The 18,678-nt window shown below is 36.3% G+C and overlaps 1 protein-coding gene and 1 non-coding gene across 2 annotated transcripts in view; one reads left to right on the top strand and one right to left on the bottom strand.

The window, feature by feature from the left end:
* The window catches only part of LOC147384429 (kinesin-like protein KIN-UB), a 38,992-nt gene extending 20,899 nt beyond the window's left edge, over positions 1 to 18,093 (top strand). The window contains exons 2-4 of the mRNA XM_086426416.1: positions 11,304 to 11,559; positions 17,250 to 17,453; positions 17,621 to 18,093. Of these exons, the coding sequence (XP_086282542.1) occupies positions 11,524 to 11,559; positions 17,250 to 17,453; positions 17,621 to 17,809 (429 nt within the window). The 5' untranslated portion in view covers positions 11,304 to 11,523 and the 3' untranslated portion in view covers positions 17,810 to 18,093. The remainder of the gene's footprint in view (positions 1 to 11,303; positions 11,560 to 17,249; positions 17,454 to 17,620) is intronic.
* On the bottom strand, positions 15,783 to 15,877 carry LOC147384430 (small nucleolar RNA Z247). Its single transcript, XR_015173165.1, has one exon. It is a non-coding gene; the product is annotated as a small nucleolar RNA Z247 (small nucleolar RNA).
* Positions 18,094 to 18,678: the final 585 nt, after the last annotated feature.

Genomic DNA, 18,678 nt, shown 5'->3' on the forward strand with positions numbered 1-18,678 from the left:
TATGGGTTTTAGATCCGATTTGTAATGGATACAAGTCATAGACTTGATTTGGATTGATGTGGGTTGTGGATCCAATTTAGATTGGATACAGGTCATGGACCCAATTTAGATGGATATGGGTCATGGACCTGGTACAAGTGGGTATGGGTCGTGGACCTGGTTAGATGGATATGGGTCATAGAGCTGGTACGAGTGGGTACATGATGGTAATATCATTGTTCTTCCCACCGAAGTTAATATTAATCTTACTTTTACCTTACTTGTGGGGCAAGTAAGGGATCGAACTCAAAAGAAAGGGGGAGTAGAGTTAAACTAAGAAGATAAAATTCGAGTTAACCAAAAGGAATTAAAACTATTTTTCTTTGTATTTTTGAACTTATTAAGAAGATTTAAAGTTGCTAAAAAATGAATCAAAGTAAATGAAGTTAAAAGCAAGTAAACTTATAAAATTAAAACACCATTGGAGGTGGATCTACCTAGAACATGTTGATGAGCAATTTCTAGTCTCTAGTTTTTTTTATAACTCATTCGTAAGGGCTTAGTGTTAGCTCCTTAGATCGGAAAGTTTAGCTAATGAAATAAAATGAGGAAACATAAATAAAATAGAATTCTTTGAACTTCGTACTACCAATTATCTAATTTAAGCATACTTTATCTTGATCTAATCTAAGCATAAACTATCTATATTAAGAATAGAAGGGGCAAGAAATCTTAAAGAGAACTCATGAGTATTTTAGATAAAAGAAATGCATAAAACTAGAAACAACACAAGAATTTGCTCTAGACTTTTCCACTCTCCAATGGAGGGGAGCTTAGCCAAATGTCATTACAAGAGAGGGAAGATAAGAGATGGAAAAAATTTTCTTCATTTCATGGAGAAACTTACAAGTTCTTCTTACAAGATTATTTAACAAAAAAGAAAATAACTAGAAAATAAAAATACAAAAATATAAGAGAAAAGGCTAAGGGCATTAAATTAAAGGAGTCTTAGATAAAAGAACCAAGTGGGAAACTTTCTCTAGAAATTGAAGCTCTATTTATAGAGAAAAATGTGTGTAGAAGAGTCTAAAAGTAGCCTCCACTTTTCTTTGCATAAAAAGACAAAAGATGAGAACATGATTTAAAGATTAGGGAATTCCAAAGGATTAGGATATTCCAAAGTGGGCCCAAAAGCTTTTACCTTGAGATTTTGATTCCAAAATATTGATTTTTTGCACAAGAAACACATGTAATTAGATTTATCTAGTAAATAAATTTATTTATGTATAATTAAGCCTAATTAACATGCAACATGGTGTTTCGAGATTTATCATGATTATTACCTTAATAAGGAAAAATAGGGATAAAAATTAAAATAAATATACGGGAAACGTGTATATAACTCAGTGTTTCGAGACACTTATCAGTACAGGTCATGGACCCGATTTAGATGGATACGGGTCGTGGACCTATTTGGAGTTGGCACGGGTCAAGTTACAGGATCGGTTTGATTTGAGAAAATCCACACAATTTTTTTTAAATGATTGGTGGGAGGCTTGAAGAGACTTGATTGCGCTTGTCCCCGAGTTTCGAGATTGATTGGTTGGTCGAATAGCTCAATGTGCCTACTTGAGGCCCAAGTTCTCAACCTATCTCAATTTGGCTTATCGACGGATAACTTTTTTTTTATTTTTTTGAAATCATTGGTCGAAAGAGAATTATTTTGTTTAGTCCTCCAAAATTTGGATTTTTTGTTTTTAGGGTGGCATTGATGCTTAAACAGAAAGTTGGAGCTCTATACATCTGGTCTGTGCTCAGGATTCATATTGGTCCGTGTTTGGAGCATGGATAGAGTTATCATTGTCTTATTCATGTTTTAAGCATGGATGGGACATTAACTATTCTTTCTATGCTTCAAATATGGATGAGGCATTCTCTATTTTATTCGTGCTTCAAACATGGATGAGGTAGTCTCTATTTCATCCGTTTTTCAAGCACGAATGAGACACATTTTTGTCCATCAGTGTTATGAACACGAACCAGGAAGAAATCAGTTTATGCACTTCATAAAAACTGGTTTCTTGGCTACTATTTTGAATGTCCCTCACTGTTTTTCTTCTCTTGGGCAAAATGCAGAAAACATATCCTCCTTTTTACTTAAGGGGAAAATAAGGAAATGCAAAGAAAAGAAAGAAATCCTAATATGTACAAGGTTGCTTTCGTAGGCTTACAATTTGGACTTCGAGGCCCGACAACAACTTAAACAAATAAAATTTTGTTCGGGGGTCAATGCATTCTTGGAAACTTGTGTCCTAGCTCATCTAATCAGGCAAATGCATATAGCTAATTGGTGGGTTTATGGCTACCTGATCTTCAAACCTTGATGCATACCGGAGTATGCATGTTGTTGGTTAGTGATCGGATTTGATGTGTTCATCCCCAACACTTGAAATAACGATCTCAAGCCGTAGAACTACTAAGCATCGAGGCTAGATATATTGAGGGTACGGTGGCTTGTGTAATGGGCTTTGCTGACAAGTACTTTTGCATTTTTCTTTTCATTTCATTTCATTTCTTTTTTCATCGACCCCCTTACAAGCATGTAATGAAGAAAAGTAAATATTACATGTCACGCGTAAGATAAAAAAAACATAAATAACAAACACAACAAACAATATAAGCTTGTAAATAAAAACACTTTGTATTTTTTTTTCAAAATGGCTGAGTTAACACAAGGATATGAACCTAGTATCCCCAGTAGAGTCGCCAGTTGTAGATACGTGATTCTCGGATTTTGAGTATCACATCTACTAAAGTTTGGAGTCGCCACCATTCATATTGTAAAAGGGTGTGAATGGTCACCCGATGTACATTTTAGAAAAATTACTATTTTTGGCATTTAGTGACTCTCGTTTGGATAACGTACCAATCAAGTTTTCTCCCCACCAAGTAGTGGTAACCCCAATTCAACTTAGTCACTTTTGATGAAAATACAAAATAAAACAAAATGCCATGTGTAGATAACTTGTACCCTAAATAGGGATTTACTATCGACTTTGGCTTATAAGGATCATCTCATTGATGGAGATGATCTGAATAGGCATTAGCCTTGGAAAATAACATATTTTTGAAAAGTTTTGACTTTGGTTACAGGTCCATTCTCATAAGTCGAGAATAACCTGAATGTTAAGTGCCTCAAAATAGTTTGAAGGTTTAAATCGATTTTATTTTTTAAGGTGGTTATAACCCTTATACTTTCGACCGAATCGAAGTTCGATCTACTAGAGATGGGGGAGGGGGAGCATTACATCTTAGAAGTTTTCTAGTAAAAAAATAAAAAGAGGAAGGGGATTGTAGAAGAGGGGTATGGAAAGAGTAGAGAGAGGGGGAAAGTGTTTATTTGACTCACCTTGAAGCTTTAAAGTTTTCTTTTCTTTCCTTCTTTCCTTCTTCTTCTTCTTTTATGTCTTCTTTAGTCCTTAGTGAATTATAATAATGTAATTTTTATAGTAGATGAAATGAGGGAGTAGAGAAGAGATGAGTAGAGTGTTGATTTTTTTTGTATAAGACTTGGTGTACCCATTTTGGAAGGGGAAGGGGGTATTTATAAGTGTTTGGAGGTTACTTTAGGGATATAATGGGGTGAGGTAATGGAAGAGTAGAGAATAGCTTGGGTTTTGAAGGTGGGGGGTATGAAATTTAGAGTTGGAATGAACGTAGTTATGTAATAGGTGAGATGAGTGATGTGTGATGTGTGATGGGGGTGTAAAGGAGTGGTTTGTGGGGTTGAGTGTTAGATAGGTTGAAGAGGTGAGGTGTTCAGGTTAGGAGAATGGGTTGTATAAGGGATTAGTTGATTAGATTTTGGGAGGGTTAAGGAGATGATGACATGTGTCAAAAGGGATTGGGAGGTGAGGTGATTAGATGAGTTGATTGGAGAGAAGGAGTGCTTGATTGGAGAAGAAGGGCGTGGGTATGGTTTGTAGAAATGGATTGTAAGTGATGATGGTAGTAGGTTAGAGAAGGGTATGGGTTGAGATGGGGGCAGATGTTTTGTTTAGAGAAGGGATGATGTGGTAGGTTAGAGAAGGGTATGGGTTGAGGTGATTTTTAGAGAGATGTAATGTGGGTAGATGGTTTGTTAGAGAAAAATGATAGGGTGGGTAATTAGATGAGGGAGGTGAGTTGGGGTAAGGACATGTGTCCCCTTTAATGATCAAAGGGTGATTGGTTGATGTGGATAGTGGTTTGTAAGTTAGGGTTATGGGTTGGATGTGGATTTGATATGGATTTGGGCTTTGAAATGTTGGGTTTGGATTTTAGGAAAGGTTTTAAAATTGGTTTGGGTTATTTTGGAGTAGACTTTTTGAGGGTGGGTATGTTTTAGGGTTTAGGTGGTGTGGGATTAAATTTAGGTTAGGGGTAAGGTGAGAAATGATTTTTTGTGAGTTGAGGGTTTGTGAGCCCTAAGTGGGCTTAGGGTATTTTCTATCTTGAGGGTGGAGAAGTTAAAGGTGAGGAAGGTGGGGGTACACCAAGTCTTTTTTGGGGATCCATTAGACCCTTAGGGGGTCTTAGGAACCTTCAAATCGATAGAAAACGCCATGTTCCAACAAATTGGGCTTTTTAGGCCCGTTGCCAAGTTATTTAGAAAATCTAATTTTTTTTGGGCCCTTTCGAGTCGGGGCCCGTTCAAATTGGGGTGTCTACACTTTTAATGTCAAAAGGTTTTTTTAGGGGTTGGTTTGGTGTCATAAAAAATTGATTTTGGGATACTGTTCTAAGAGTATAGAAAATGGTTTTCAGGACTAGTTTTCGAGAGATAAAACCTGATCTCATGGGGTTATTTTGGTGTTCTCAAAATTGGTTTTTTTATTGGTTTCATCCTACTAAAACCAAATCCATAGGATTCGTTTAGTATTTCAAAAACTGAAGTTTTTTTTTTTATCAATTTTAGTGTTGAAAATATGGATTCTTTACACTCCTTGATACTAAAAATTCTGAATCTGGGAGGTGTCTTTATACTTTAAAAAAGATTTTTGAAACTAGTTTTGGTGCTAAAAAATCTGGGTTTATGTGGAAATATTTTTATGCAACAAAGGTCATGTTTTTTTTGTTTTTGCTAACTGAGTGTCTAGGCCAGCTTGTGCTCACCACAACTAATCTCGGGGAGGACTACCACAGCAACTCACCACCATGGTCCCCCATTTAAATCATGAGAAAAATCTAAGAGGGGAATCGAACCCGTGACGTGCGCCTAACCCACACTTCACATGCTCGCCCTTACCACTTAGGCAACACATGGGTGGGTCAACAAAGGTCATGTTTTAAGATTGTTTTTTATGTAGAAAAACTGAATTTTTGGACTGGTTTGGCAGTCATACAAATAAAATTTTGGGATAAGTTTTATTACAAGAATCTAGATTTTTTAAGGATTGTGTCATATATCGAAAATTGTATTTTGGGGGCTTTCTTATTGGTACAAGAACCTAGATTTTTTGTTTTGTATGTGAAATTCATGTGGATGAGAGTGTTCTTATGGGGTAATTGTTGTTATTTGTTCTATGAAAAGATTGGTATGCAAGGTCGCAAGGTGTTTGGTTGATCTAATCATTAATTACAAAGGAATTTTCAGATTTGGCATGATATTATGGCTAGTCAACTCATTTCTCTTTACAAAAAATAAATAAATAAATAAATAAAAGGAATTCCATAAGCTTTCAAATCACACACGTCTAATTAAATTAGATTTAGTTAAATCATGGGTTCTGATTCTCTAATAGGCGAGTGACCAAAATCAATGTTGGAGCATGCGTGGGAATTCCTTGAACCACAAGTGGATCAAATACCTATGATTTACTTCAATCTAACTTGATTCACTGTACATAATTTGTAAATATCAAAATAAATAAATATAAAAATCACGTGAGTCTAATAATTGAGTGTTGTTAAGTAGGTAACCATATAAACAGGTGAGTTGGGATGTCTAACACCTTCCCCGAGTCACAATTCAACCTCCGAACTTGGATATTTGATTCATAAATTATTATCGTGGAGTCAACTTATTAAGAAAATAATTTTAAAATAAAAAATTAAATCGGGTGGTCATTCACACCCAGTTAACTCAATGAATGGTGACGACTCCAAATCACATGACCAATCGATTCTATCTTGAGAATCCGGTCCATGGACATGGGCTTACATTTTAGTGGATGCCCAAAAGTGTTGGAAGGATACAATGATGCGAACTGGATCTTAGAATCTGATGAATCCAAATCTGCTAGTGCTTATGTTTTTACACTAGGTGGAGTTGTCTTTTGAAAATCAACCAAGCAGACATGTATGACTAATCTACAATGGAATCAGAGTTCATTGGTGTAGAGTTAGTTGGAACTGAGGCTGAATGGATGAGAAACTTATTGATATGTATTCCCTTATGAGAAAAATCAATGCCATCAGTATTTATTCACTATGATAGCCAAGCTGCTATAGCTAAGGTTAAAAATCATGATAATGGTAAGAGTAGACACATTCTTCTTAGATAGAATGTGGTCATGCAACTATTGATGGATGTGAGGTCAGAAAGTAACCTAGTAAATCTATTAACAAAACCACTACCTAGAGGGTTAGTGAGTAAAACATCTCAAAGAAGGCCAATACGTTTAATCATTAATTGAGTAGATGTTGGAGAACCCAACTTTCTGAGCTCTCTCTTTTTCTCCTCTCTACGGTTCTCTCTAAATATCATTGTTCATACTAGACTAATTTAGTTTGTTGTAGGCTTGCTACTTTCAAGTGCAAGACTTATAGGATCGTGACTATTGAATCTTGAAAACCAACTGATGGAGCCTTTTACACTGTGGCACTACAAGAAAATTGATATATAGCGACAGGATTTAACAACGGTCAAATTGCATCCGTCAGTGTAGAGGACTTATAGCAACATATCAAAATAGATGTCGTCGGTATAGAGTTAATTTTCTCGATTTTTTTTCCCTCTCCTTTCATTTTCCTTAAGTAAACGAACCCTCTTAGTTTCTCTGTTTTCCCAACCAAACGAACTCTCTGTTTTCCTTCGTTTCTATTTCCCTTCAACCAAATGAAATTTATCGATTTCGACTTTAATGTGTACTCTCGATCTCCATTTTTTATTTGAAGAGATCAAGTTGAATCTTGAGGCAATCAAGCTGATTAGGGACGAAGATTAGATCCGAGGAGAGAGCTGATTAGAGACGAAGAAATCAATTCGTTCAACAAAATTTGTAGTCGATTTGTTCAACAATTTCAGATTTTCGACTAGAGGTCTAGGGTTTCTCATCAATCAAACCAAGGTAATCTATCTGTGTTTTATTTTATTTTCCTAGTTGATTCCTCAAAACCTAATTAAAATTTGCTTCTTCAACAGGTGTTGTTGCTGCGAGGCTTTTTTATTCCGATCATCATATATATATCGATTAACTTTCTATCTTTTTGTATTTGAGCATTATTATATGGCTTCCACATTTGCTAGATTATTTGTTTATGAAGTTTCAAATTGCACAACATGCTTAGATCTATGAGATGTTAGCCATTGACTTCGTCCGAATAAAAATTAGGGTCGGCCACCATAATGTCCAATAGCTTCACTCATAAACTGTGTAGATCCACAACACCATTGGACCAACTACACTTTATATACAGACTTAGTAGAGGATCCCAAAGAGTGCGTCACATGGATTTTTGGGTAGAAATTCTTAACTTTTAGCGGCCATTTTTGTCTCTAAACACCTGGGCAAGATAGACAATGTGAATCGTCTCAATATTTTTGAGAATCTCATAAGAGTTTATTTTTGACAATGTGAATCGTCTCTATTATCTGAATTTATTTGGAACGATCCCTGCATTTTGTTTTAGATGCGTAAAACATGACCTCGAGTTTTGTTATTGTGTTAGATCTTCCCATAACTATACAAACCATTAATTTATGTCTAATATAAAATTATATTTTTATCCCCTTAAACAACTATCTTTTCAAACAGAAAAAAAAAAAAAAACAAAACAAAAGCAAAAGAACTTTGTTTGATTCACTTGACATGTTCACAAGAGCAGTGAAGAAGACAAGAAAATAGAAAAAGATAATGACTTATGTATAGATCATGTCCAGAAAGCAGTGAAGACAAAAGATGTAATTCCTTGAATATTCTCTTTGATCTTCATCTTGGATGATGTTGATTATATTTTGTGGCTTACGTTGTTATGTTTGCTTAAACGATGAAGTTAGTCTAAATTTCAATAGAATGTTTAGAGTTAATGTCACCCAACTTTGACTTCTCTAGTTACCCGTTTTGGGTATTGTACCTTTTAAATTTGATTGATATTGAAATCAACCAAGTATCTGGTCAATCTGATCATTATTGTATCATATATGGACTTGAGAGATGTGTTCATAGTCATTTAGTAAATTGAACTATATAATTTACACTCAAGATCTGACTAACTGTTCATTCAATTATCAAAACGTGAACGTACATGCAAAATTGCAAGATTTTCAAGTGAAAAGATTGCATTTGTTAAAGTGACAAATTCGGTGATTTGTATAGTGGCAATCTTTTAAAAATAATGAAACATATGATTTTATCATTTTAAACTTGCCAAATTGTCACTTTAGAACTTTTGATATTTTTTGCTTTGGTAATTAAAATGAACAGTACGTTAGAATCGTAATTTCATCTAAAGTTGATCATATTTTCTTAAATATCTCTTTATTACATCTTCCTTTTGGTGGCATATTTGGGGGTTAGGTTAGGTAGTTGTGAAACCTTGTACTGTTATTACTGAATGTGGGCTCAATAGCTTGTAATTCCATTTGAAGGGATGCGTTTTTTAATAATAAATGTTCTTTCTAATCACATTTCAAGGACAAAAGATGTAAAATTGAATGGAGAAGCATGGTTCATTTAGCCAACCCCAAATCTTTGGATGAGGTTTCGATGATGATGAATTGTTTTTTTTTTCTCGTAGAAAAAAGGAACTCATTGTAAAGGTTTACTGGAGCTTTTAGAGTCAAAGCACTATTAGCAACACTTGTATGTTTGTTTCTTCGAATTTTATCAGTTTTGTAGTAATATTCCTTGGTTTTGCTTCACGTCTGCCGTTTATGTTGGTAATGTTTTTCTTTGTTAACATCTTCGGTAAAAATTTGCTTCCTTTTCATATCTAATACATGTTCTGTCAAGATTAGTCTACTTAAGTGAGAATCTTTTTTCCCCTTTGTGCTTCTAGCACACATTTTCCCTAGGTCAATAGAGTTCAATAGGTATTCCTTACTTATCTATCTATTTCTCTGCAAGGGACATTTTACTGATGTTTTGTTTGATTTGGTAGAATGCTTATAAGACATTTTACTTAGATTCATATATAGTGAATCACTTAGTGGCACGGGAGTACGTTCCAACTCATCTCAAACTCGTCTATGTCTTAAAACCATGATAAAATGAGCTAGATGTACGCTCATTTATAAGTTGTAGATATAGTACAAATAAAATTTATTCAAAATATGTAGAATGACTTGTAGATATGATACAAATAAAATTTAGAAAGGCTTCACAAAGTCATAAATAGAACAATTGAGAATTGTTACAAGATGTATCGTGAGTTGTTTTTGATGAATTGATCATGATGATACCACCTTTGGAATTGAGAATTGTTATAATGCTAGTTGTTAGCTTATACTTACATTTTCATATAGAAAATGTACTATATGGATTTTCAACATTTTTCTTATCCTATATACCACTAAGGATTCTCTTTTTCGTTTTAAATTAACATTCTTGTGATAGTTCTTTTGTGTGTGTGACTATGTGTTATTGGTTTAAAGTTGACGTCGTCGTAAAGTGGACATGCCAATAGATAAAAGTTGGATTCAGTTGCCTAGAAGTACCCTTGAGTATGATGAAGGAGTTATTAAGTTCTTAGATTTTGCATTTTCTCATTCAAGGTTTGATAACATGATTAAGTGCCCATGCGTCAGATGTCTCAATGCGATTTTAAAGGATCGAGATAACGTGCATGGTGACTTATTATGGTATGGGATGAATAAACATTATAGTCGTTGGACTTACCATGGAGAGAAATTTGAAGATGAAGATAATAGTGATGAGTCTGAAGAGGGGTGATGATATGTAAGGGATGTTACAAGATGCATTCGGAATCCCTAATTTTGATAATGAAGAGGTTAATGAGTCAAATGATAATGGTCCGGATGAGCCAAACGATGATGCAAACAAGTTTTATGAAATGTTGAAGGATGTTGAGACTGAGTTATACCCGGGTTGCACTAAATTTTCAAAACTATCTTTTATTGTAAAGTTATTACACCTGAAATGTCTTAACGGATGGAGTAATAAATCATTCGATATGTTGCTTGAGTTGTTAAAAGATGCATTTCTTGTTGGAGAAAAGTTGTCAAAGAATTACTATGAATCGAAGAAGATTTTGCGATGACTTGGTTTACATTACAATAAGATAGATGCGTGCCCGAATAATAGCATATTATTCTGGAAAAAACATGAGAATGCAAATGAATGTGCAGTATGTGGTAAGTCTAGGTGGAAAACTGTTAAATGTCAATCAGTTGAAAACCCCTCTGATTCATCTTCAAAGGAGAAGAAAATACCTGCAAAGATTTTACGTTATTTTCCGTTGATTCCTAGGCTTAAGAGGTTGTTTATGTCTTCAAAAATAGCTGAACATATGAAATGGCACACCGAATGTCGTATAAAAGATAGGGTAACAAGGCATCTAGCAGACTATATGGCGTGGGAAGCTTTAGATAATAAATACCCATCATTTGGTTCTGAACCTCAAAATGTTAGACTTGAATTAGTCACTAATGACTTCACTCATTTTAGTTACATGAGTACTCCTCACAGTACATGGCCCATTGTTCTGATTCCATATAATCTCCCGCTATTGATGTGTATAAAGCAAACATATTTTATAATGTCATTGCTTATTCCTAGTCCTAAGGCTCCCGTGAATGACATCGATGTTTATCTACAACCATTAGTGGATAAATTGTGGATAGACACAGTTAAAACATATAATGTATCAACAAAACAAAATTTTCAGATGCATGCAGTGATTTTATGGATTATCAGCGACTTTCTTGCATATGCTAACTTGTTTGGATGGAGCACTAAAGGAAAACTTACTTGTCCATCCTACCACAAGGATACTTGTTCAATACGATTGCAAAAAGAAAATAAAGAATGTTACTTAGGACATCGTCGATTCTTACCACTTGATCATAAATTCTGACATAATAAAATGTCCTTTAATGGCAGAAATGAGTTGGGAGTTGCACCAAAACCTTTGACAGGCAAGGATGTGTTCGATTAATTAAGTGACTATAAGCAAATCATATTTGGTAAGGCAGATAAAGATAAGGATGGGAGGAAAAGAAAAAGGGATGATTGCAAATTACCGAAGAATTGGAAGAAGAAGAGCATTTTTTTCAATTTACCGTATTGGAAAGATCTTTTGTTGCGTCATAGTTCAGATGTTATGCACATTGAAAAGCCTTATTGCTGCCTTGACTCTGTGAGTAGTTTTCTTTCATAAAAAAACCTTTTTTTATTGACTCTGTGATTTCAGCGCATGCACTTTCTTTTGCATCCGTAGATTGGAATATGTTTTATGAACATCTTATTGTGCTGATTACGAAAAAAAAAGAGTATCTAACTGTGACATAATGTTGTGATCTCTTTTGTATCTATTTTAGTGCACCTTGTCTCTTATTTACCTTTTATCTTTCTATATGTTCTTCACCATTGTGCTATTTGAGTGGTCAAGAAGCATTATGTAATAAATTGAGCATAGTAGAATGATGATATTGAGAATGATGAGAATTGAATAAGAACAATATCTTTGTTCTAGAGTAAAATGACAAAACTCTTCTTATCTTCTTTTACATGGTAGTCATGTGCATTTAAATACAGGAATTACAAACTCTATTCTAGGAAACTAGCTAAGAGTAAGGCTGTACAAACTTGACTGTTTCAGAGAATTAATGTGCTGAACTCTATTCTAGGAAACTAGCTAAGAGTAAGGCTGTACAAAGTTGACTGTTTCAGAGAATTAATGTGCTGTGATTTATTAGCTGTACAAGCATGATTTTCGGCTATTTGTCTGATTTATTGTCCTTTGCTTGATTTGTGTGATCTTCCCTTATACGCTCCCGCAAGATGGGGCTGCCATCAGCAAGTCCTATCTTGTTTCTGAGTTGTTCTGTTCGTTGCCTTGACATTGGTTTTGTTAGAAGATCTACAAGTTGGTCCCGTGTATTGACATGATAAACTTGTAGTGTTCCTTTTTGAACCATATCACGCACAAAATGTAGGTCGATCTGTATGTGCTTCATGCGAGAGTGTTGTACAGGATTGAAGCTCAATTTTGTTGCTCCCAAGTTGTCACAAAGCAGCTTTGGTGTTGAGGATATTGGGAACCTGAGTTCTTGAAATAATGCAAGTAGCCAAATTGTTTCTGACGCTGCATTTGCAAGAGCCCGATATTCGGCCTCGGTGGATGATCTAGCAACTGCCCTTTGTTTTTTTGAGCTTCAAGAAATTGGATTTGGGCCAAGGAAGCTTATGTAAGCTGAGTTTGAAGTTCTATCATCAAAGTTACCTGCCCAATCTGCATCCGTGTAGGTTGTGAGATTTGAATTGCTGATTTTTTTTATGTGAATCCCATGGAAAATCGTTTGTTTCAAGTAACGTAGGAGCCTTTTTGTAGCTGTCCAATGAGTTGCAGTGGGTTTATGAATGAACTGAGATAGTTTATTCACTGCAAACGAGATATCTGGCCTTGTAAGAGATAAGTATTGAAGAGCACCTATGACACTCTTGAATTCGGTGCTGTCCACTGAGCTTGTTCCATCAATAAGTTTGAGGGTTGTGGTTGTGGATAATGTTGTTGACACATCTTTTGCACCCAACATATTGTGTTTGGACAGAACTTCTCTAATGTATTTATGTTGAGACAAGAAAAGTCCAGATTTTGTAGGTATGACTTCCATTCCTAAAAAGAAATGGAGGTGTCCCATGTCTTTTAGAGAGAAACAATTGCCAAGTTTTTCAATTACTGAGGCCACAAAGTGATTATCACTGCCGGTTATGACCAAGTCATCCACATACACTAGCAAAAAACATGTGACAGAGCTGGTTTTATATATGAAGAGTGAAGAATCAGCTTTTGAATTGACAAACCCGAGCTTCATTATAGTATGTCTAAGAGCTGAATACCAAGCTCTTGGTGCCTGTTTTAGGCCATAAATAGCCTTGCGTAGACGGCAGACATGGTTTGGCTTGTGCACATCTTTAAATCCCGGAGGTTGTACCATGTATACGTCTTCAGTCAACAGTCCATGTAAAAATGCATTATTGACGTCGAGTTGTCTTAGAATCCACCCTTGCATGACAGCAATAGTTAAGACAGTTCTTATTGTTGCAGGTTTCACAACTGGACTAAACGTCTCCTTGTAATTCAAACCCGGGCGTTGGTTATACCCTTTTGCAACAAGTCTAGCTTTGAAGCGATCAATAAACCCATCAAATTTTCTCTTCACACGAAATACCCATTTACAACCCACTGGTTTACAATGTGTGGGTGGGGGAACTAGTTCCCATGTAGCATGCCTCATCAATGCCGTGAGTTCTTCAGACATTGCAGTCCATTTCGGATCACTGAGTGCTTGTTTCACACAAGTTGGCTCAATGGTTGGTTGAATGGGATGTTTTGTGACTGAGTTAAATTGTTTAGGCTTGTGGATATTATTCATGGAGCGTGTGGTCATGGTACGGGTTCGGGTTGGTTCAGCTGGTGGGTTATTGGTTGCTGGGTCATGGATTTCAGCATTTGGGTTGTGCGTATCCGTAGTGGGTAAGACCATGAAATGAGTGGACTCATTTATGTTTGACTCATGTGGTGCGATTGAAGAAATGGAATTCAAATTGGGGTAATTATGAGAGGAGAAATTAGGAGAAATACCTGAGGGTGCAGTGGAAGACGGCGTGCTCTCGGACTGCACTGGTGGTGGTTGTGGTATAGGTTGCATCGAGATGGGTAGAGCCGGAGACTTGGACAGTGTGCTAGGCTCTGGTTTCGCGATGGGACTTCTGATTTCATCAAAGAGGACGTGCCTTGAGAGATACATGCAATTTGTGGAGAGGTCGAGACACTTGTATGCGTTTTGGGTTTGAGAGTAGCCCACAAATAGACACGGGATTGACTTGGGCTGAAGCTTATTTGAGTTGTAGGGCCGAGTTAGAGGAAAACACAGACAACCAAACTTTCTTAACTTGAGATGGTTTGGATTTTGTTGAAATAAGGCTTGAAATGGTGACTTGTTGTTCAACAATGGTGTTGGTTGTCGGTTAATGAGGTAAACAGCTGTTTGGAAAGCATGAGGCCAATAAGATGGAGGTAGAGAGGCATATTGTAAAAGTGTTAGACCTATTTCAACAAGATGTCTATGACGACGTTCGCTAACCCCATTTTGTTGAGGGGTATGGGGAGCAGTCGTATAGTGGCTAATCCCATGGATAGATAAATAATTTTTAAGTGCCACAAATTCTCCACCATTGTCGGAGTAAAGACATTTGATTTTTCGTTGAAAACAGTTTTCCACAAGATGTTTAAATTGTGGAAAAATAGTGCTTACTCCAGATTTGTTTGTCAAAGGATAAAACCACATATATTTGGTAAAGTGATCAACGAGAATCAAGTAATATTTTGAACCATCAATACCAATTGTGTGTGAGTGACCCCAAACATCAGTGTAAATGATATCAAGAGGTGCATTGCTTGTTAAACTATTTGACCGAAATGGTTGTTGATGTGCTTTATTCATAGAACAAGAAGTACAAATTTGAGGCACTTGGTCTTTTTTTATTGGAAGAGAAAAAGATTTGATAAGATGATGGACAATTTTTTGTGATGGATGTCCAAGTCTCTTGTGCCACCCATCAATCGATGTCCGCTCATGCACATTTGCAACCATTTTTGAAGTGGAATTCACCAATGAGTCTAGGAGGGTATAAACACCGTTTTCACATGCACCTTTGAGTTTAGTCGCCCCCGTGATCTGATCCTTGACAAGAAAATAATTTGGGTGAAATTCAAGAAAAACGTTGTTTTGAGTGGTAAAATGGTGAACAGAAATTAAATTCTTACGGATACTTGGAACACAAAGTGTATCATTTAAGTAAAAAGTGCGTGTTGGTGATTGAAAAACCAAAGAGCCAATGTGTGAGACACGCAAACCTGATCCGTCACCTATTATCACTTCATCTGTCCCGTCATATTCCGAGTGTACTGGTAGTTTTGATAGGTCACCCGTAATATTATGGGATGCTGCAGAGTCAATGAGCCACTTAGTGTCCTGCTGTTGAGAACTGGAGACACAATTTGTGGTGGCTTCAGAAAATGTCACTCTTGGACAGTGTTTTGCAATGTGGCCCAGTTGGTCACATATTTGACATTTGGGCTGGAACTTACGCTGCCCATTGAATCGGCCAGTGTTTTGGTTTCTTTTGTTCTCACGTGGGCCATTGTTTGAGCGTGATTGGGTTGAAGAGCCTTTAGGGACTTGCTGCTTAGTTGAACTCCTGAAGGAGTTACCGTTGTTTCCATTTGAGGAAGACAAACCAAAGCGTCGATTCGTGTAATTAGCTGTGGCAAGCAGCTGCTGCGTGGAGGTCTCAAGACGACGAAGATATGTCTCATGACCTACGAGTAGATCATGGAGTTCCTCAAAGGTGAGAGATTTCTCTCGCGCCTTAATCGGAGCAGCGATTTCACGATAATCAGAACCTAGTCCATTGAGGATGTATAAGGTGAGGTCATCATCAGAAATGGGATGATCAATGACAGTGATTTCATCCGCAAGTGACTTTACGATGTGCAAGTATTCTTGAATTTTCTGGTTGCCCCTTTTTATCAAAGTGAGTTCTTCTTTGAGTTGCATTGCCCTAGTTTGGGATTTGCTGGCATAGAGAGTATTGAGTTTTTTCCATGCTTCTTGAGAGGTTTTGGCAGCGGAAATGAGAGGAGTGATGGTGGTCGCGGTGGAGGCAAGAATAGCACTCAAAATGAGCTTATCTTGCCTTACCCAATGTGTTTTTTGAAGAGATGATGTGGGGGTATCGGCTTGGTGGGGGCAAGGTTTATCTCCAGTGACATAGTCGAGGAGATTGTACCCAATTAGAAGAACTTCAAATTGGGCACGCCACTGTGGGAAGGTGGAGGGAGTGAGTTTGTCATTGATTTGGGCTGAAATATTTAGGGCAATCAAGGGAGTATCTGTTGGAGAGGATGGGTTGTGGGTGGGGTTGGGGAAGGTGGGGATCGAATTCTTTTGAGAGGATGGCTGCTCTGATACCATGATGAGAATTGAAAAAGAACAATATCTTTGTTCTAGAGTAAAATGACAAAACTCTTCTTATCTTCTTTTACATGGTAGTCATGTGCATTTAAATACAGGAATTACAAACTCTATTCTAGGAAACTAGCTAAGAGTAAGGCTGTACAAACTTGACTGTTTCAGAGAATTAATGTGCTGAACTCTATTCTAGGAAACTAGCTAAGAGTAAGGCTGTACAAAGTTGACTGTTTCAGAGAATTAATGTGCTGTGATTTATTAGCTGTACAAGCATGATTTTCGGCTATTTGTCTGATTTATTGTCCTTTGCTTGATTTGTGTGATCTTCCCTTATAGAGAAATGAATGCATTTTAGAGAATATGTTGCTAAAACTAACAACATATCTTAAGTTGAGCTCTTTGCGCTGGTTGAACAGAACCACCATGACAGATAAAATGGGGATAAAACACATTGAGAGTTAGAACTATTTTCAAGATAATAATAACTACATAGCTTACAACTGGATAGAGAGTGTAGATCTTATGAAACTAAAGCTCAATAAGTAATCAGAAATACTTACACACACACACATATAAACACACAGATCTTTCAATTGGATATATATTGCAGATCTTGTGAAACTAAAGCTCAATAATAATCAGAAATACTTCCACACACACACACACACAGATTGCTAGAGAAAGAAAGAGGGATCAAAATCTCTGTTTTGTCTATGTCTGAATTTGCAGAAAATTACTCCAATGGATGAGATAATCTCCTGAAGAATAAGATATTGTAGAGAACTAGCTTGAATATCCATCTCTCACCATTGTGATATGTTGTTAGTTTTAGAATATTTATTTCTAACAGGCTATGAAGGTGGAGAATATGGTGAAACTAAAGGAAGAATTTGATTACAAAAGTTTGTCAAGACGGCTTGACATACAATTAGACAAACTCATTGCAGAACATGAAAGGCAGCAGAAAGCTTTCCAGGATGAGGTTGAAAGAATAAACATAGAAGCTCAAAATCGTATTGCTGAGGCAGAAAGAAATTGTGAAGAGACACTGGAGGTTGGTTAAATTAATTATAATGCTGCTTACTCATTCCTATTGGTGTATTTTGTTGTTGACATGGATTTTGTTAAATACCCATGCTTGTCATGCTCCATGTAGTGTTTAATTTAATTTTCTTGATAGTGTCTGACTTTTTGTTGTCTTCCTATCTTACTTTACTGTAGAATGAGAGACTTCAATACCAAATGGAATATAAGGAATCGATAAAGAAGCCCAAATCCTTAGGAAAGAAGATTGATGGTGGTGATGGGACACACCAACACATACTTCACTTTTGTTGTGTGTCCGGCATAATAGACAATCTAAGCAAGTTGGCCCAAAGTGATGGGCAGATAATGAGGTATTTATCGTAACCTTGTTGTTTCCCATCTGTCGTCAAAAACTGTGAAATTTTACTGATAGGAGGATGAGTATAGAGGATTGAATAGGTTATCTGGTTTTCTTTTTTTATATGACTTAGTTATGTTGTTTTCTATAATATAGACAGTTTTCAAAACATTTAGTGGGAATGGGAACTATGGTTCAAATACCATGGAATTTTGATGTTATCATTTTAGAGAATAAAGTTAAGCATTTGTACTCTAATAAACATGAGAGAGATCATTTGCTTCATTTACATGTAAGCTTGTTTATTGTCTAGTTGTTTTTTCACGTAAATCATGTAATTGTCACATAATTTGGCTTTAAAATTTTGATGGGGGTAGCGTGATCAAGAGTGGTTGGGTTTATGGTGGTAGCCTCAAAACAGCTAGAATGAATATAAATTTACCTGGAAACTTGATTATCTATTATCCTGTGCTCACATGGTGCAAAATTGATTGGTCTGCCTGTATATATATTATTATATGTTCCCACCATGGGGAACGCAGAGTCACATAATGTGTCATTTGGTGTTTACAAGGTGCTTGCAATTTAAGGCCATCCATGCTAATGGTGGTGAAGGTTTTAGAAGGCGTAATCGATATGGAACCCATAATGTGTCACAGCAGTGCTTGTCTCTGGTGGGTAATGCTGTGTTTGGGGATAGCAGTGCATTAGCATAGCTTGTTTTATGTGTTTGGGGACAGCAATGCATTAGCTCCTGGAGGCGTGTGAATTTGAGGAGAGAATTTAATTTACAGTGGGGTGGGGATAGGGCTGGGCTGGCATTTCGATTTTTTTTTTTTCACAAAATATCATTTACCAATGGACTTACAAAGTCTGTCAGAAAAACATATAGCGA

This window comes from Akebia trifoliata, chromosome 15 (assembly GCF_017979445.1).
Source record: "Akebia trifoliata isolate Shusen 1 chromosome 15, ASM1797944v1, whole genome shotgun sequence".
Classification (NCBI taxonomy): Eukaryota; Viridiplantae; Streptophyta; class Magnoliopsida; order Ranunculales; family Lardizabalaceae; genus Akebia; species Akebia trifoliata.